Source organism: Carcharodon carcharias, chromosome 2, assembly GCF_017639515.1.
Source record: "Carcharodon carcharias isolate sCarCar2 chromosome 2, sCarCar2.pri, whole genome shotgun sequence".
NCBI classification, from domain to species: domain Eukaryota; kingdom Metazoa; phylum Chordata; class Chondrichthyes; order Lamniformes; family Lamnidae; genus Carcharodon; species Carcharodon carcharias.
The window spans coordinates 186,757,968-186,779,254 of record NC_054468.1 but is presented as its reverse complement, the minus strand read 5'-3'; the positions used below and the strand labels follow the sequence as shown (position 1 = coordinate 186,779,254).

Genomic DNA, 21,287 nt, shown 5'->3' with positions numbered 1-21,287 from the left:
CGGTGCTGACACATGAGCCGAATGGCCTTCCTCTGCACTGTACAATTCTGTGAATTGACAGAAAATGCTGTCCAGCAAACAATTTACTGATCAGGTTGATAGTTAAAAAAGTGAGCTATGCTAACTGCATATAAAACTGAATAAAAGATGTAGGTTTTAATTTTTAATGACATTGGGAAAAAATGAATGCCCTCCCCCAAGGTGAGTTTGGAGACAGGGCATTTACTTGGGCTGGAGGGTGCGGGGTGCTGAACCCCTACCCTGACACCAACTGAGACCCTTGAGTGGGCAATTAATACCCACTTGGCCTGGAACTACATTCCTTTATCATTGCTGGGTCAAAATCCTTGCCACTGCCAGGAGTTACCACCGTTCCCCTGGTGGCATTGCCTGCAATGAAGATTTCCATCCCTTGGACTCTTTGATCTCAGCGAAGGTCTGCCACTGGAAACTTAAGCGTCCGTTACTGAATACAACAGGCCTTCTCCAAAGGAGGTAACGAGGCAATCTTTCCAGCACTTCAACCAGCAGGCAATCCCTATTGCCTGGATTAAATTCTGCACACAGCAAAGTCACTTACATAGGAAACATGTCAGAAAACTCTGGATTGTACTAAATACACTTTTGGTCATCTCCCACTTCCTGCATGAATTCCTGTAGTGTTCTTTTGAATTTACACAAGTAGCACTAAATAAATTAAAGTTTTCATTGTTGTCCAAGCCACCATGAAACTAAGATTTATATTATGTTTACTGAGGCAAAATCAAATTTTTGCATAAGCCAAAGAACTTTGAAATAATAGAAGCTTTAATTGAATTTTTTTTTTATTTCCTTACATCATTGGTAAAGCCAGCATGTTTTGCCCACCCCTGATTGTCCTTGACATGGTGATGGTGCTGAGCTGTCTTCTTGAACCACTGCAGTCTGAATGGTGAAGGTGCTCCCATATTGTTGTTAGGTAGGAAGTATCAGGATTTTGACCCCCAGCAATGATAAAGGAATATAGTTCCAAGCTATGATTATGTGTAACTCAAAGGGGAGGATGAGGTGGTGGTGTTCCCACACACTTGTAGCCCTTAAGGTTGCAGATAGGGAAGGTATTGTCAAAGTAAGCATAGCAAGCTGCTGCAGTGCATCTTGTAGATGGTACACACTGCTACCACTGTGCACAGATGGTGAAAGGAGTGTAAGTTTAAGGGGATGGGGTGCAAATCAAGCGTGTTACTTTGGCCTGGATGGTGGTGCTGGAGCTGCACTCATCGAAGCAAGGGGGGTGGGGGATCTAAGTCAATGTTGAGGATTCCTTCCTAATTGCATATGATTGTACTGCCATCTCTGTGGTTCAGAAAATACCCAGGATTGGTGGTGAAGAGGTTTGGGAGGTTAGCTGAAAGGTGTGATCCTGTGAACATTTCTATGTCAAGTTGTCCCAGTTTTGCTCTCTCGATGTTGGCATAAGTCCCCAAATGTTCACAATGAGGACTGGGTATGCTTTTCTCATGTCTGGTGTCCAGGCCGATGCCAGGTGGTACATCAGGTTCCATTATATTTTATGCCGATTTGATACAACTGAGTATCTTGCTAGGTCATATCCCCGGAGCATTCATCCAGACCTTTGGATTAATTGTTCAGTAATGTAACCTCTTTGCCACCATACACATGGATAATACTACAATAAAAGATTAAAACTGAAGTTTTGTTAAATAAAATCAGCCACAATATTAACTGAAAGTTAGTGTTAATTTATTTCTGTACAAGTTGTATACAAAATACTAGAAAAAGATAAAACAAGCACATAGGTATTACATCCATAGTCTATGGTATGAGTAAAATATAAAATTAAAAAGATCAAAAGGAAGTTTGTTTGTTTCCCACAAATAAAGCCAGTTTTAAATGTAGTCAATTAATATATGTTCTCATGTACTGAATGAAGGTAGTTATTGGTTATGAACCCTACATATACAGATTTTAAGCTTTGCAACTTTAGAAGACAAAATTAAGCTTTATTCAGAAAGTTGAATTGTTACAAAATCACAGAGCATTTAAACATTTGTCTGAATTATTCAAAATTAATACCTTTTTTGGGGTGATCGTAAGACAAAATAAACCCCATATCTCAAAAAAGTGATTTAAAGACAATAAGGCTGTTGCTTATAGTTTACAGAAAATTGAATAGTGGGGTTAGTAGAATAATTTATGAAAGAAAATGTATAAAAGTATCAGTTTCCTGCAAACAGTGAAGATGATCTTTTCACCCTTAACCATTTTGTAATAATATTACTAAGTTGCGTCTCTTACTGAGGATATTTTACCACATTAAAGTTGCTATTTAAATGCAAGTTACAGTTGTAAGTTTAGAGTAATCTAGTCTCCCTAAATCACTGTACTTTAGTCACTTGGTATTTTCTATTTTGTACCTCCAAAAAATTTATAGTACCACGTCAGAGGTTTTATAGTACAGAGTGCACTTGCAGTACTGTCCAATTTCTACTACGTTGTTTCACTGTACTTTGCAGTTTTCATTTTCTTCATTAATCTGTTCCTTTTGTTGTTTATTTTGTTCAACAGATTTCTTTGTATTCAATGGGCACCTATTTTTTTGTGTTTGCTTCCCACCGCAAGTATTAAAGCCCATTTTCTTTGGAGTATTTGTTAAAGATGAAAGAGGTGGCTCTGCTGTAGCTGGTATCGAACCCAGAAATAACGCTGGAGATGAACACGTAGATTCAGTTGGGTACTGAGGAAAACAAATGATAATTAAAGTCAAAACATGAGATTTCCTATGATATGCGCAGACATCATAAATCATTTTCTGGTTATTAGGAGGGAGTGCAATCAGACAATAGAAGCATGGGGCAGAATTTTGCCCTCGTCAGGTGGGGATGGGCAGGAGCAATCAGGAAGCCAAATGCTGCCCACAATCGGGGGCCGGACCGTGATTTCACGCTGGCGTGCTCGTTAGAAAAGCTCCCTCAGGGAGATGAAGATATATTAAAAAAATGAAGAATTTTAAATTGTTAAAAAACATGTCCCCTCATGTGACAGAGTCACATGAGCAGGGACATGTTAGAAATTAGGATGAAATTTTTTTTGTTTTTAAAATGACAGATTGACACTTTATCCTGCCCGTGAATGAGGTTTCGCAAAAAATGCAAAGGCCATTTGGCCTTTTCGCCTGCCCAAGGTTGGACGGCAGTGAAAAATTTAAATCAATTGGATTGTTAATGGCCTTAATAGGCCTTTTACTTGTTGGCAGGTGTGCTGCCAACTCCCGCACGCTCACCAGCCGAAATATCATATGACTGCGCGACAACGTCAGGATGCCTGCCCAACGTCATCACACGTCATTTTATGCTCTTTCGGGTTGAGAACCTACCCGCCCGACGAGCGTCATATTCTGCCCATGAAGCAATGACAACATGCAATAGGAGAGAAAGTACAGACCAGCAGACAGGAAAAAAAGTCAATCCTATATTTGCATTTGTAGTTGTGCTATGCACTAAAGGATTTAATGACTCATAAATGTACTTTTAGGAAAAGCTTTGACAGATGATTGTCCAACATTCTACACCAAGTTCCTAAAGCTCTGTTATAGTTTTGGAGTCCATGAATGAAGACCAGAGAAAATGCAATATTATATATAATTAACAATTCATTTAACTAGATGCAAAACCTAAGTTGAATTGAAGTGCAATGAAATGAGAAAAAAAATACAAGAGAACTAATACTTCATCAGTTTTGATATAAAGAGAAAGGGGTAATGTTTAACCCCCAAAATTGGATAGGACGGAATCTGGTCACATGTTAAAATCTCAAACCCAACTCCAATCTGTCTAATTTCCAGATTTAATGGAGGTGAGACAAGGTGTGGGCAGCTAATCCCAGCAGCTGGGTTGGCAGTTTAAATATTTTAACAAAGCCAGCAGCCTTTGGATTAACCTGTTTTGCAAATTTTATAATGGCCAGCTAGGAAATCTAGTAGACTGTATCTGGGTGAAGAGGAGTAGGAGTCCTTCCCCCTCCAAGCTCTCCCATTATCAGACCCCAATATCCCTCCCCCAACCTGTACAAAAGACCATAGGACCAAAGGTCAGCAAATTATTAGCCTCAATATGCAAGCCAAAATAATTTATCAGCTCTGTCACTAAACTTTAACAGATTCACTGGACAACACTGTATCTGGAAAACAGTATATAATGCTAAAATTTCCAATTTATCTGTTTTTGCCACATTTATTTCTTCATACTCTACCAGTGGACCAACATTTCTATATCAATTACATCACCATAGGGAGAATTGCACTTGCTGAATAAAATTACCTGTTGTGTATGGCTGCCTTCTGCTGTCGTCTCTGCTTTGTTACAAGTTTGTGCAGCTCCCTTATGTTGCATCTGCCTATGAGGAGATATCCTGCTCTGAACCGCAAGCTCAGAACTAGCTCTGTTGAGTACGGTTGTCCTGCGCAAGACGTAGGGACTATGTGATACAGCAGGAATGTCCGCAAAACCTGAAAGGAAAAAATATCATCAGATGCAGTAATACTTCATCTGTACAAGCAGTATTGAATTAGACAAACTTGTATCATTGTCAATATTTGTTCAATCTGCCCATACCCAACAACCCTGCATAAATTAGTCAATCAGCCTTTGGAAATATGCTTGGATAAACTATAACATATTTCCAGTCAGACTCACTTTTAAGGCACTGATTTTTAGGGTTATTAGGATCCTCAGGCAAAGGATTATAGACACTGCCAGAGGCTTGATTTGGTTGAAAACTTCATTAGCCATAGCTTTTTTGAGCCATCTGACTTTGCATCCTTCAGGGATGATAAGGGGATTTTAACCCTAAAAATTGCTGGGATTAGGTCAGGTGCAATGTAAAAATTTTAAAACTTTATGGTAGGACAGGTAACCAATCTGGTCGGAGGAGGCAAGCTGGTCATTTAAATATTATAATGAGGCTGTGTGCCTCAGAATTAAACCACTTTAAATTTAATCCTGGTTGGTTGGGTTTTCCAGACCTTGGGAAACCCGTGTGCTAAAACAAAAAGGAGTGCTGGACTCAGGAGGTTAGATCCCTTTCCACTTACCAATTTACATGCTTCACTCACTCCCCATGATCAAACACTTTCCAACCCTTCCAATCTCTTCCCCTGCCCTCCTGTAACCCTCACAATCTCTACTTGGCATTAACCCCCCCCCACCCCCCCAACTTTGACCAGGAGGCCTCCAATCTCTCCTACCACCAATCCTTCCAATCTTACTCCAGCCACACTCCTGATCTCCAACCATCACTGACCTTTTCAAACTTCAACTCTACGCATTCTCCACCCGCACCCCGCCAGCCCTCACCAGGTCACCCCTTCTCTAAACCAACATACCCAATCTTCACTGAGGCCCTTTTGACTCCCACATGGAGGACTCCTATCTTTCCTGCCCACTTGCTGGTGAAGAAGGTCCACTGGCCCAACAGCCAGCCCCCTCAATATTCCCAAGCTTGGAAATAAAGATGTGTAATGTTAATCAAGTCCTCTGTTAAATTTGACAGCTGCACAGGGTTCTGTTCAGGTTTTCTGACCTCAGAATAGCCCCATCTCCCCACTGTCTTTGAGCTGAGACCCAGTCCAATACATTTACCCCATCCCTTTTCGTTAGTTAAACTTTATTCTCTGAATATATGTTACCGATCAACAACCAAAACTCCAAATGTTAGTGTCTAAAAAACATCATTCAGCTGCAGTTTACCACCTTAGATTGTGAAAAGCTTATCAATAAGCTTTTGTTTTGGAAACCTAGCTTCATCATTTCCTTCCATTTTCTCCTTAAGGTCATAGCCTGGTGAAGGCTGACTAACTTTGCTGTGATGGTAGCAGGTGATGGAGCAGCATGTGTGAGGTACAAAATTGACAATAGTGAATCAGTTATTTTTTTCACACCTTACCTGATTCTCCTCTCCACTGAAGTTAACAGAAAGGAAAATCAGGCAGGGTATAAATATATGGCCAATCACCTAACGGTTTCTTTCTGTTGCTGCTGAAAGTTAAAAACAGCCCCGGCAGATGTTGGTGTCCCACGCAAGCTGTTATTCTTCATAAATGGGCCTGAATACTAAGTATTGAGATCACAGCCAAGCCCATTCCTCATCCAAGGTCTAACATGGGTTTTGTCAGTTGCAATCATTGCTGATTTTTCCCAATTCTAGTCCATGGACAAAAGTCAATTGTAGCATCAATGCTGCTAATTCAGGAAATTATTTTCCAAGTTTCAGTGATTGATAAAACCTCAAAAGCAAATCTATACTTATAATGACCTCAATCTTTTGATTCAAGTTCAGTGGTGCGAGGTTGAATAAACTCACCCTTTTTAACTATGTGTGGAAGATCCTCTGGTTCATATGAAGTTTCATCTCGTGCAGCTGACCTTAAAAGGACCTCATGCTCCTCGTCACTTCTTGTTCTCTTTGCAGAATTCGGCAGAGCTTCTGATTCTAATTCATCTCGCTCTTCCTTGGATTCAGCTCTTCTAACTCTCTTTGTGGTAAGGTTAGACTGACTATCTGGGCATTTTTTGTGACTTTTGTTCACAGCCAATTCCAATGGAGTATCCAAGTTCAGTCCTGCAATACTGCTCACATCTGGAGAGTTCAGATGTTTTTGCTGCCTGTTTGGCTGACCAGGTGACTTCTTTTCACACTTTTTCTGCACAGCTGATCTTGATGCAGCAGCTCGTTCTGCTATACCGTTTTCATCTCGAGTACTCAGCTGTTGCAACTTATTGTTCAACAAAATAACCCTGCTCTTTAACATTTCATTTTCCTCCTCTAGTTTGTGGCTACTTTTGATAAGGTTCCAATATTTCTCCATATTTTCATCAGCTTCTTTTGTTTTTTCCTCCAGTGCCTCTTTAAGTTCGTTCATCTCAGTGGTTAGTTCATCTATCTGTGAATCTGGACCTACTAGTGTTAGAAAGATTAAAACATTAAAGTTTATTAATCTCTGAGTTCCTTGCACAGGCTGGATAAATTCAGGTTAATGAGAAGCTATTTGTATATTACAAACAGTTAAATGTGATTTCCCCCCCCCCTCTGCATTTTACCGTTGATAACCACCCAACCATGCACAGAGCCAATCCAGTTAATAATCTGAGACAATACATTTTAATGATTTGGCACAGTGCTGGTAAAAACAAAATTTACCTGTGATAGCACACAAGTAAGTATATTTCTATATTAAAACTTAATTTCGGAGAGGAACTGAAAGAGGAAATGTATCCGTGTGGTGGAACCTCCATTAAAAAACAGGGAAATAAGAATTCAAACTAGTTCTGAGCTAGTAAAAAAATGATTCTTGAGAATGTACTTAACAATTGTTAGGTATAGTTTGGTGACTTTTTGAGCAGTAAAGTGAAGTATATCAAGGCAGATTCACTATTCAAGCTTTGCCACTCAGGATAGAAATACTAGCATGGCCTGAAAGGCATCTTATGTGGGAAAGGTGCTAAAGGAAATGCATGCAATGCATTTTTTTCAAAGCTCTTTTCAGAACCATGTAGAGGAATAACATACATCAGATACCCTCTGTTCTCAAATGCAATATCAGAAGAGTTTTCCAAACTGCAGCAGTATAAATTTTTGCATCTCATACACCAGCCAAGAGTGATTACTTGTAAAATTGACAACGTAGTATCAATGTGTGGCAAATTCTGGGTGATTGGCTGCTGTGAATTAATACAGCATATAGTTCATTTTTTAATAAGTGGATTTTTTTTTGGAAAAGTGGATGTCAAGGTGGGCTACTTAAAGCTTTTCAAAAACATGAAATGTTCATTAAAGCAAATACCAAGGGAAAAAAATAAAACTTAGGAGCAAGAAGGGAGTCAGTTGAAGTGTAATGAGTCCAAAACAAATTAAGTGAACAACTGGTTCAAATGATTAAATAAATCACCTAGATTATTTTGTGTTTTGTTTTAACTGAAAAAGTTGGTTGAACTTGAACTGTTTTGTCTCTAATTCAAATGCTGGATTCACCTACTGCCTACTTACCCAGTTTCTGGCTTTTCTGTAGCTTTGTGAGTAGCGCCTCTTGTTGCCGAATATGTTTCTTCAGGGACTCTTTTTCATGTTCAAGCTGCTTACAGTTTTTCATCCAAAGTAGCAGTTTATTCTGAGCACAGTCCTTGTCTCCTTTTAGCTTTGCAATAGATTTTTGCAATTCATCTGCCTAGAAAAAAAATTATCAACAACCATCAATTAATTATGGTTTAGATACTTCTATAAAAAATACATAAAAATGTATTCATTAAATTAAACCATTTTAATAGCCTATTTTTTAAGCTTCAGTCTTTCCTAGACTCCAGAAAGCCAGGTGTTGAAGGATAGAACTGGAGCCAAATCTTTACACACTTTTAGTATCTACTTATAGATACACAATAAAATGTACAATTCCTAACCCACAATCGCGGTTTCATTCAATCTGTCATTATTATAGGAGCATAAGTGAATCCCCAAGTTAATGCTCACTAATTTGCATACAATTAAGTACAATTAACAGTGAGGACACTGGGGTGTAGTGTGAAGTGCTACATTGAAGAATTTAAGAGTGTTTGGTACATTTACAAAAGAAGCAATGAGGTGAAAGCTGGTTCAAAAACTGATGTGCTAGGCTTCTAAATTATTTTCCAGATTATAAATAATAAGCAATTCATTAGCCTGTCTGGTAGTCAGTAAACATCTCTGCGGGTGGGGGGGGTGTTTGTTGGGGTTGTCTAAGTCGGAAGTGTGCTCTTTCGCGCACGCACGCAAATATCTTCCTGAGGCAGGGTGCCTCAGGGAGATTAGTTTTAAGTCCAAAATGCTTAATAAAGTGGTGAGAAAATTTTTTTGACATGTCAACTCATGTGAAACTATCACATGAGCTGGGACATGTGCATTAATTTCAATAAAAATTTTTGTCAAAATTTAAAATCATTCATGAAACCCCATCCCGCCTGTGGATAAGGTTCCATGAAAAATGCGAAGGCTGCCTGGGCTCTTCGCCTGCCTGCCAACCTTTAGGCTGGACGGGCAGCTTCTTTAGTTACTTTAATTGAGAGTTACATGGCCTTTGACAGTTCAGCGGGCGCGCATTCGACTCGGCTGCGTGCCCACTAAACTGAAAGTCTGAATGACGCACCATGACGTCAGGACACATGCCCAATATCATCACGTGGGCCCCGCCAAATATTCTGCCCTTGGTACTATTTTTCAGACATGCGTTCTATTAATTTAGTGCTGTAAATCTGACAATTACTGCTGCTCTGTATGACTGCAAGCTTTAAAATAAAAAAACTTAAGTGTCTCTTTTCTGCTCTCATTTAGTAAATGTTTTCTTGGCTTATTTTTGAAAAGAACAGAGGTACATATGCTTCTGACAAGAGTATCCAATTTAGATTATGCCCTTGGATTAGAGTATTGTATAATTTGATATTAAGCAGAATGGATATGGCTCTCAGAATCTGTGCAACATAAAAGCCTTGGTCAAACTGACCACTCCTAACAGTGATCAGTTTACATCAAGAGGACTATGCTACATGTAGAAGTAAGCAAAATACCCAGATTTCACTAAGTTTTACCTTGCTGATAGCATCTTTTAAGGCAACATTTACTTCTTCTTTTGCAGCCTTTAGGTCATTCATTTCCACGCCTTGTGCAGTAAGTTGTTGTTCCATTCTGGCCAACTTTTCTTGGTATGAATGTACTTGAACTTCACGCTAACAAAGTAAATGCAGTATTTACAATTGGTAAGAAAATATTAAACATTTTTGGTAAATATGTACAGAGTACTCTGAAATGAAAACAATGTTAAAGTAAAAGAAAAATTACTAGTGAACAGGTAGTTAGGGCTGGATTTTTATGCCTTTGTCCATGTCAGAACAGAGGTGGGTAGGCTTTAAAAATGGCAGAGGACCCGTGTTGTGGTATCTTTGACGAACGAACCACAAGAGGCTCAGGTATAAGTTACGATCGTTTATTTGAGCAATTGCAAGGAGAAAGCCACCTCAAAGCAGCTTGAATAAACCATCATAACCTCTACCTGAGCCTCCTGTGGTTCATTCGTCAAAGATCCCACAACCGTTTGGCATAGTCAGCAGGATACTTGGATCGGATCCTCGGGACAGCTCTGCAAAGTGAGTGAGTATACTTTATTTACCATCCGTAGTTAGTGCAGTTAGCCTACCTGAAGACGGTCCGGTCGAGTATCAAAAAGAACCGGGAAGACGACTCAAGACAGGTGGCGCTGGGGTGAGGCGGAGCCTTGCTGGCGGGCTAACGGTGCCAAAGCCGCACAGGGAGGCCGGACCACAACCGTGAGAGGAGGAACAGCTGCACTGGCGGGCTATATATTGGTAAAGGCAAAATGCCCAGGGGATATTTGGGGAAGATTGCCTCTGCCAGTGAAAAGCAGAGATTAGGCAAAGCCCAAGGACATCCCAGATCGGGAGACAGCGTTAGCCATGCAAAGGGATTTCGAGAGAGTAGTTAAGGAGGCTTTGGGGGTGGGAGACACGAATTGGGGGTGTATAACATCTGTGGAGCAAAAAAAAGGCGAGTCCGCAATGGACTATGCAGGACAGAAGTGGGAAGCGTATGTACAATTTTCAGGACATCCGCGTCCCAAGCAGGTGACAAGATTTTCCTGAAAGTGTTAAAGGAAAGGTTTGGGCCCGTACATCAGAAGGTCATTAGGATGGGCCTCTCAGTAGGAGGGAACTATATGGACATCATGCGATGGGCCACAGAATTGGAGACCCAGGGGCATAAGACGGCTTCAGTGGCAGCTGTCAACTCAAGGAGGCAATGTTTTAATTGTGGAAAGGAGGGGCATATGGCTAGGGAATGTAGGAATCCACAAAAGGTGAATGCAGAAGTGCAGTGTACGAACTGTAGGAAGACCGGACACCTCCAGAGTGATTGCTGGTGTTCGGGCAGGGGAGATGGGGGACGGGGTGGCAGGATGGGGGAGGCCAGGGTCCCAGGCAGTCCCAGGGGAGTGACCCGGGACAACAGCTGCTTATAGTGGACGAGGCTTGGAAGTTGTTTCAGGACCTGTCAAGTCATGCATAGGTAGCGCCGGCCCTCGGGACATCCAGGGCCGGAGACCCACGGATGCTTGTTGACGCGCAGTTAGGGGGCCGGTAATGCGTCCATTTTGATTACAGACCTGGACCTACCAACTACATGTGTTACCATAATGATGACAAGGATAAGTGGGACGCATATGCGGGTGAAACAAAGTGAGATCACTCCCTTGGAGATAGGGGGGTTGATAGTCCCTATCCAGATTTGGGTAGGACAAACTAATGAAGGAAGCATTATAGGAATGGATATCCTGAAAAGACTCGAGAGCAGTTATCAGCCCATAGGATGGTAAGATTATTATGCAGGGTCCACTTAAGAAGAATCGAACACCGATTCTTCTGTGCAGCATGGCTGCAGTGGCAGGGGTAGACCCAGATCAATGGAGGCAATATGGGCAATGGGGCATCCTGTGTCAGCAAGTGGCCAGAGTCTGGGCACGACACAAACATGATTGCAGTAGGGTTAACATGACCCCCATACATATTCCACGGCCAGAACACCCTCCAAGGAAACAAAATCCCATTAAATCAGAGGCACAGAATGCAGTGTGGGATATCAGAGTTTAGAGCAGTACAGGATAGTGAGGAGGACCCAGTCCACCCCCATTTGGCTTTTACAGAAACTGACAATTGACTATACAGCTTTAAACGAAGTGAAGGTAATGGTTAAAGTGGCTCCCGTAAAACCTGGGTTCACACCCAAGTGGGTGGGACTGTATTAGGTAATCATGACCAGTGTGGACTTTAGGGGAAAGGGGCGCTGGATGCACTGGTCACAACTGAAGTGTTTTATTAACTGATTCTATCCACAGAACTAATCTCAACAACGGACCGGTGACGACTAGGACGGTTATCTGCTTAAGTTCACAGCATGTTAATTGCAATGTCAACGCTCATGTGCATGGCGATACTGGCAACAAGGCTGGGGATCATCACTGCTCGTCCTACACCGCAGTAGAAGAACAAGTGAATTTGATTTGTAGCAAGGGTTTACTTCAGATTGGGCGCAGAAGTGTCAGGCATATGTCATGCATGAGCAGGTGGTGGGGGCTGTTCAGGAAAGCTGGCACTTGTTAAGTTTCCAAATCTAACAACTGTCTTTTAAGCATAAGGAGTGGGCAAGAGAGTTCGATTTTGTTTGTGAAACAGAGAATTATGTTTATGTAGCATACCTGACAATGTATGCATCGATGGTTGCTCAGTCCCACCCTAAGAATTCTAAATGGAACATTTGTAGCCCAAACGATAATGATGTATCAACTTGGGGAAATACTGATGATAGATGGACATGCAAGATACATCCTAGAGAGAAGATTAATACCGCCACCCAATCACCTCCCATGACTGTATCAATAAACCGAACAGCAGCAATTGAAGTCCCTCAACCCACACCAACTGACCCATCTTGTCCAGCTGTGATTCCAGGTCCGACGAATGGCCTAGTATTAGTTAATCATAATAAAGTTTAGTATGATAATGTACATCATGAGCTCGTACCCGTGGTCTTGAACATATCTGGTATAGCCCTGCCCCAGTGCTGCTCAATCCGCACCCATGCACTTTATAATGCTCTAATGGACCAGTTAATGACTGAAGCAGTTCAGCTTAATGGCAGGATGTGATCGATGGTTATACCTCCAGGCTTAGGAGAGAACAGAGTTAAGCGCAGCCTGATAAATGACGCCACTGATATTCAATACAGGGACATCAACGGTTAATTCGATTGACCTTGCAACTGTCGATCAGAAGGTCCGGAACTTGAGCTCCAAACTTAAGGAAATTTTAGAACGGGGACAGGGGATTCACAACACCCAATTAAATACAGACCAGGACATGACACAGTTAATTCAAAACCTGGCTACCGTGCTGGAAGGCCATGCGGGGACTATCAATAAACTGATCGGGATAGGGAAAAATATTTCAGATGACGCAAGCAGAATGTTTGCAGTACCTATGGATCCTGGGCACTGAAACAAGCCAGAGAGGATATAAAAGAGATTAATGAAGGGGTAGTTCCTTTATGGGTAACTAATGAACATTTATTTAATCTTTCACGACATAAGGATCATGACTTGACTGGGTGCCAGCTCAGAGGTTTACACGTGTATATAGAATGAATGTTGGATGGAAAGTGAATAATAATGAGCTAAAAGGCATTGTCTTAGTGATACCTGTTATACCTATGTCAACACCTGGCAGAACATTATATAGAGTAGAAAACATTGGGGTGATACGGTGGGGGGGGTGGGATTATTATAAATTAGGTACCATGACATTCCGCCATATGCAGTAGACATAGAAGGGAACATAGTTAGCACCACATTAGAAGGGTATAGTATAGAGGCCATCGCAGTAGTATGCGCACATCCAATATATGAGATGGAAGAGCAAGGTATGGATTTAAAGCATCAGCAAATTGTACAATGGAAACTATATGGGCTGCAAAAGGACCAATCCATGTTGGGATATATGGGGAATGGGAGTTATTGTATTACCACGTGGCAGCAAAATATTCAGTACGGGAGGAACCAGATGTGCCCCATTTACAATCATTCAGTGTGCCTACACCCGCAGGTGCCGCAGGAATGGGAAAGGTGGAACTGGTTGAAATATACAAGAGAGGAGCGGCTACTATTCAGGTCAACACCCGATTCTGAATTTCTTGTTCCCATCAGCAATTTTTAGTGGCACAGGATAAGGGTACAGGGTAGTGATCCTGCACATAACATTCCTGACCTTTCTGGTTCCATTGTGGGGAGTAGGCATTTCAGACTCCCGCAATTTTGATGGAGTCAAGCTAGCTTCTGAAGGAGATGTGGTTCATGGCAGCTCAGAGGAGTTGTGAAGCCTAATCTGGAATCAGAAGCCTTTTGACATGTAAGTTCAAAGGATGTTGCCAACTTCACATGTCATAATGATGTATGTAATGTTGAATATGATTGAAATGCAACAATTGATGATATGGCTTTATTCTTAAAAAGGTAAGTGACCACTGAATTGACCAGCACTGTATAACAGAAAAATGTTCAGATGCATTAGAGTACATTATCTAATGGATAAAGTGCTCTACTGCATTGGAAAATAGTGATTTTCAGATTTGACTGTGGCAATTGTCCAATGTGATTTAATCTTTTTATTAATTAACAGCTCAGACATGTATTCCTCTGCTTTTAACCTTGAACAGTTGACTGAACTCTTTGATTAACATATCAGACATCTGTTTCAATGCTTTAAACCTTGAACAGAAGGCTGAACTCTGTCAATGATGCAAAGATTTTAATGTATTCAGCCCTGCAGGTTTTACTTCTACACTGTGCAATTGAATCATATTATGATTGCTTGGCTGATCTCAAAAGCCCACCGATGGAATCAGCTTAGGAAGATATGTTCACACAGCTGTTAAGCGGACAGAGAGTTTATTCAACTTGTCCCTTTTATGACCACGTAATAGGATTATTTTTTGAAGCGTTTTCAAATGATGGTTTATCTTGAAAGTTTTATGACCACTTAAAAGGATTTCTTAAATGATTCTTGAATGACATTGTTTATTTTGCTAGTTTTAGGGCATCAAAAAGACTTCTCAAGGTTATTATAGTGCTCAAGAGCTCTGTACATAGTGGATACATTAAGTGAGCATGTCATTTACAGATTTTCCTCCACCTCAAAGCCAGCAGGCCCTTCAGCTGGCCTCCACTTAGACATGGCATCCTCACCCCACTTCTTCCAGGTAAAGCACATCCTAGAGGACCAGAGATAAGTTTTCCTCCCATTCATACATGACTGCATATGGAGACACAGCTCTCATCACCCTGGTCAAAGTGCAATGTATAAGAGCCTCATTCAGACATTATCACCAGTACCCTGAATTCTCCCCCCTCTGTTTTCTAAGACATTTCCCACCACACCCCCCAACTCTCCCCAGCCTTCCCCAGATACTATCCCCACTCTTCCCCAGACACTCCTTCTTACCTCCCCAGCCAACCACCGCAAAATCCTCATTCAGACACTATCACCAGTACCTAGTGGGCATGGGGGGGGCGGGGGGTGCATGAGTGATATGAAGGGACACAGGGGCTGAGCAGGTTTTTGGGGACGGCGGTAGAAGGCCTCACACTGAACCTGGCCAACGTCCCAGGGAACCAAGGCAGGTATTCTAATCTGCCTGTGGCTGCCTCCATTTCTCCTTCGGGCCTGCTTTGGGAGGCAGCAGACCTGACTCCAGCCTGCCCCCGTCACCCCATGATGATGAATAGTATGGATGGGTACTGTCAGGCAGAAGGCAAGATCACAACGCCAGGAAATGGCCCCATTCATGATTCATGCCTCAAAGATGAAAATCTGGGCATTAATCTTTTTTTGAAAAATCGATTTCAAACCATTAATACAACCAAATCGCAACAAATTTCAATGAATGATTTACACCAGCAGTGTAATTTTGATAATTAACCAACATAAATATGTGTATTCTCAGTTAAAATTTTCTTCAGTGTCCTATTTAAGAAAGATCCCTTTCTTTAGGCCAAGGGTTTAAAATGTTTTTGTATCTTCTAACTTATTCTTGCTAACCTGTGGCCTATATCCTAAATTCCTTGGGAACTCAGAACTAACATCTTTCATATGGAAGCAGCTTCCCTCCTTTCTATCAGAGAATGGGAAACCCAATGTCACTTTAGGAAACCATTAAAATTATATACACAGGTGATGTTATTGCAACCACCTGCATAATACTCCAAACCCATAACAACCTGAAGCAATAATTAAGTTCAGATATGAGCTAGAGATTTCTTTCCCATGATCACAGGGCAAAGTGCTCACAAACTGCAATGAGATACCCAGTCAGATAATCAACTTTAGCAATGTTGGTTGAAGGATAAATATTGGTTAGGAAACAGAAGAACTCCCATGCTCTTCTTCGAATAATGCCAGGGGAAATGTTAAATCTACAGAAAGGGCAAATGGGCTCTTGATTTAACTTCCCATCCAAAATATCGCACCTCCATAGAGCTATCACTCTATACTGCACTGAAGTGCAGGGTGCGTTATGTGCTCACTTCTCTGGATTGATTTTGAACTCACCAACTTCTGACTCAAAGGTGACACTGCTGCCTTTGATCCACAACAGGCACTGTAAATATCAGAGTGCTAGAAAAACAGAGTAAGGAAAGATTGGAACAGCCTGACTGTAATGAGGAAGAAGAAAAGTTTCTATATTGTTGGCCCTCATCTTATCCAAGAGTAATTAAATTGTTTTGCAGAAAGAAGGGAATTGTATTATGCTTGGAATCATCTCAATCACAACTATATATGGTAACAACCAGCCAGTCATTCAACTCATTCCAGATTTTAGGACTTTGCTTGTATAGAATGGTTTCCAAGTGTCATATAACAGTTACTACATTCTAAAGGCAATTCCCCACGATAAGTTCTGTGATGATGGGACATGGGGCTATAGAGAGTTCTTTATATTTTGGAAGATTTCCAATATCAAGCACAAAACGAATTGATTTGTTTCCTGGCTCTGAATGAACCTTTTATCAACCCTGATTTAGTGCAATAATTTACCTGATCCTGTAAACCTTTAAGCACAGTTTGGTGCTCTTCTTGGATGCACCTTATTTTTTGTTTATGTTCATCTACTTCCTTCTTCAGTACATCAGTGATTTGTAGTTCATTCCGCAAGTACCCAACATCCTTTTCTAACTTGTATTTTTCTGATTGAGAGATTTCTAGCTGCAACTGGAGGTAAAAGCAGTTTTAAAAATGTAAACAATCACATCTGAAATATAACTTCCAATAACAATTTCATTATTATTTTTCTTTTTAACTAACTTTTCAAGGAAAGTATGAACAAACAACAGGATGTTGTTCTTCTCGGCCAAAAAAATGTTCTTGTTAGATACATGACATGGTCACAACTAGTTTCTTAAAACAAAGTATGGTTTTTGTGGTGGTTGGCAGGGGAGGGAAGAAAGAGTGTCTGGGGTATAGTATCTGGGGAAGGCTGGGGAGAGTTGGGGGGCATGGTGGGAAATGTCTTAGAAGACAGTGGGGGGAGAATTCAGGGTACTGGTGATAGTGTCTGAATGAGGCTCTTGTACATAGCTCTCATCACCCTGGTCAAAGTACAGTGTCTCCATATGCTGTCATGTATGAATGGGAGTAAAACTTATCTCTGGTCCTCCAGGATGTGTTTTACCTAGAAGAGGTGGGGTGAGGGTGCCATGTCTAGATGGAGGCCAACCGAAGGGCCTGCTGGCTATGAGGTGGAGGGAAATCTGTAAATGACATGCTCACTTAATGTATCACTTCAATTCATTCACATATCCAGTGGTGTCGATAATACAGGCTGCAGGCAACCTTGCTTTGGTAATGGCTCTCAACCAGATAAGGAGGAACACCAGTTGGCACAGGACCAGGAGGAACAAGGACCTGATCAGCAAGAGGCAGCGAGGCCTCTAGAAAGTCAAAAGGCTGGTGAACGTGGACCACTGCAACGGTGAGCATTGGTCCAGCCATAGACGTATTGCCTGGGGTACTCTTATCTGGAGATGAGTGAAAGGCAGTGCCAGAGGCGCCCTCGTATATCCCAGCATGTGATTGCTCACATCTGTGAGCTTCTCCGATATGAGCTGCAGCCGCAAGGACTCCGGAGGGGTAGTGCGGAACTCCTATCCTACAGTGAGTTAATGTCTCTCCAGGTGCTATTTAAATATGGCACCAGGAACTTCAACTCCATGAGGTGATGGGCCGCACCACCATGAAACTCGCCGAACTCCTCGCAATTGCATAATTAATGAGCTTAAAAGAACAAAGAAAAGTACAGCACAGGAACAGGCCCTTTGGCCCTCCAAGCCTGTGCCGATCATATTGCCCGTCAACTAAAACATTTTGCACTTCAGGGGTCCGTATCCCTCTATTCCCATCCTATTCATGTATTTGTCAAATTGCCTCTTAAACACCACCATCGTACCTGCTTCCACCACCTCCTCTGGCAGCGAATTCCAGACACTCACTACCCTCTGCGTAAAAAAACTTGCCACGCACATCTCCTCTCTGGTTTTCTCCTCTCACCTTCAATCTATGTCCCCTAGTAATTGACTCTTCCACTCTGGGGAAAAAGCTTCTGGCTATCTACTCTGTCCATGCCGCTCATAATTTTGTAAATTTCTATCAAGTCGCCCCTCAATCTCCATCGCTCTAGTGAGAACAATCAGAGTTTCTCCAACCTCTCCTCATAGCTAATAACCTCCAGACCAGGCAGCATCCTGGTAAACCTCCTCTGCACCCTCTCCAATGCCTCCATATCCTTCTGGTAATGTGGTGACCAGAATTGCACGCAATATTCTAAGTGTGGCCTAACCAAGGTTCTATACAGCTGCAACATGACTTCCCAGCTTTTATACTCAATACCCCTGCCAATGAAGGCAAGCATGCCATATGACTTCCTGACTACCTTATCCACCTGCGTTGCCACTTTCAGTGACCTGTACACCCAGATCCCTCTGCCTGTCGATGCACTTAAGGGTTCTGCCTTTTACTGTATAATTCCTGCCTGTATTAGACTTTCCAAAATGAATTACCTCACATTTGTCAGGATTAAACTCCATCTGCCATTTCTCCGCCCAAGTCTCCAACCGATCTATATCCCATTGTATCCTTTGACAATCCTCTTCACAATTTGCAACTCCTCCAACCTTAGTGTCGTCTGCAAATTTACTAATTAGCCCAGTTACATTTTCCTCCACATCATTTATGTATACTACAAACAGCAAAGTTCCCAGCACTGATCCCTGCAGAACTCCACTAGTCACAGGTCTCCATTCAGAAAAGCACCCTTCCACTGCTACTTTCTGTCTTCTATGACGAAGCCAATTCTGTATCCATCTTGCCAGCTCACCTCTGATCCCGTGCGACTTTACCTTCTGTACCAGTCTGCCATGAGGGACCTTGTCAAAGGCCTTACTGAAATCCATTTATATAACATGCACTGCCCTTCCATTGTCGATTATCTTTGTCACTTCCTCGAAAAACATGATCAAGTTAGTGAGACACAACCTCCCCTTCACAAAACCATGCTGCCTCTCACTAATACGCCCATTTGCTTCCAAATGGTAGTAAATCCTGTCACGAAGAATCTTCTCCAATAATTTCCCTACCACTGATGTAAGGCTCACCGGCCTGTAATTTCCTGGATTATCCCTGCAACCCTTCTTAAACAATGGAACAACATTGGCCATTCTCCAGTCCTCTGGGACCTCACCCGTAGCCAGTGAGAATACAAAGATTTCTGTCAAGGCCCCAGCAATCTCCTCCCTTGCCTCCCTCAGTTTTCTGGGGTAGATCCCATCTGGCCCTGGGGACTTATCCACCTTAATATTCTTCAAGACGCCTAACACCTCTTTTTTGATCTCAACATGATCCAGGCTATCTACACACTCTTCCCTAGACAAATCGACCACTAAGTCCTTCTCTTTGGTGAATACTGATGAGAAGTATTAATTTAGTATCTCTAAAAGTGGAAGATCACATGTGTTCACCCACCCAACGAGAATAATACCAGCTATCCTGCCCGCCACCGGGCTTAGTCCTCACATTAGAAAATTCCACCCCTATACTTATTTCTCTTTTTTGTTGATTGCAGTAGTGAAAACATTGACCTTTGGCAAATGACAGATTGTTGTAATTTTCTGATACTGAACCTTAAAGCTCTCTGTCTGGTTTTTGAAATCTTCAAGTTGTGCTGAACTCAAATTCTTCTCCACATCAAAGTCCTGCTGCCTTTTCAGAATCTTTCCATTAGCTATGGTTAAATCGTCCTGCAGTTTATGGTTATGCTCTGTCAGGTCATTTACCTAAAAGATAGTCATTAGGTTGGTTATTAAACATAATAATATTTTGATCATTTCACCAAGTGTTAATATCTTACCACACATTTATTGTAACTATACGCAAGGTTAGCCTGGAAAAAGACTACTTGTATTAAAATCAAGGTACATTGTAGTCGATTTAAGAGATTTAAGACAATGGCCCAGATTTTGCAGCCAGCAATGAAGTGACATGCTCGTTGTTGAACTCAAAGAAAGCTGCCAACAAAGGTCTAGTGATCTGTGTGGTATGGGTTTCACCTTTCCCAACATTAATGTTAATCTAGTGCAAAGTGAAGGGGCAACTCAAGGCTACACAGATGTCAGCTAAGCAGTCAACCATGTGGAAAAATTCTTACAGACAATAAAGCAGGCAATAAAAAGGTCTAGTTATTTTTCTCTATTTATGAAGTATACAGAAAGCAAAATACATACTGGAAGCTGAAATGTAATTAATTTAAAGTTTATTATATCATTGACCTATATAATTTTTATCATGATGGAAATATTTGACTAATATAAAATTAATTTCATGCAGGTGAAGTGATTGTTTAGCAGAAGTTATGACTTTATGTGCCATTAAAGACCCAATTATGCATCATTAGCAAGGCATAATTTCTTTAGGGATTTTAACAGTAACATTACAGAGGATAAGGGGAAGTTCTCATCCTTTCAGTGATTTGTTAAAATAGTTGCCTCTCTGACCACAGGGAAGGTGCCAGAGGAGTGGAGAACAGCTAATGTGGTTCCGCTATTTAAGAAGGGTTGTGGAGATAAGCAGGGAACAGGCCAGTGAGTCTCACGTCAGTGGTAGGAAACTATTGGAGAAAGTTCTGAAGGAGAGAATCTATCTCCACTTGGAGTGGCAAGGTTTGATCAGGAATAGTTAGCATGGCTTTATCAGAGGGAGGTCATGCCAAACAAAATTGATTGAATTTTTTTGAGGTGGTGACCAGATGTGTAGATGAGGGTAGTGCAGTTGATGTAGTTTATAAGCCTTTGACAAGGTCCCACATGGGAGACTTATAAAGGCAGCAAATGCACATGGGATACCGGGTAATTTGATAAGGTGGGTTCAAAATTGGCTTAGTTGTAGGAGACAGAGGGTGATGGCAGAAGGATGCTTTAGTGCCTGGAAGCCAATGTTCAGTGGCGTACCACAGGGATCTGTGCTGGGTCCCCTATTATTCGTCATTTATATAAACGACATGGATGACTATGTGGGGGGTAGGATTAGTAAGTTTGTGGATGACACAAAGATTGGCCAGGTGGTTAAGAGTGAGGTTGAGTGTCTTGGGCTACAGGA

The 21,287-nt window shown here is 41.6% G+C and overlaps 1 protein-coding gene across 1 annotated transcript in view; it reads right to left on the bottom strand.

Moving 5' to 3' along the window:
• Positions 1–1,726: 1,726 nt before the first annotated feature.
• LOC121293770 (centromere protein F-like) overlaps positions 1,727–21,287 on the bottom strand; it is a 103,494-nt gene continuing 83,933 nt past the window's right edge. The window contains exons 17-23 of the mRNA XM_041217075.1: positions 19,817–19,969; positions 16,680–16,853; positions 9,612–9,749; positions 8,044–8,221; positions 6,361–6,957; positions 4,320–4,507; positions 1,727–2,737 (exon numbers count right to left, since the gene is read on the bottom strand). Coding sequence (XP_041073009.1) covers positions 2,501–2,737; positions 4,320–4,507; positions 6,361–6,957; positions 8,044–8,221; positions 9,612–9,749; positions 16,680–16,853; positions 19,817–19,969 — 1,665 coding nt within the window. The 3' untranslated portion in view covers positions 1,727–2,500. The remainder of the gene's footprint in view (positions 2,738–4,319; positions 4,508–6,360; positions 6,958–8,043; positions 8,222–9,611; positions 9,750–16,679; positions 16,854–19,816; positions 19,970–21,287) is intronic.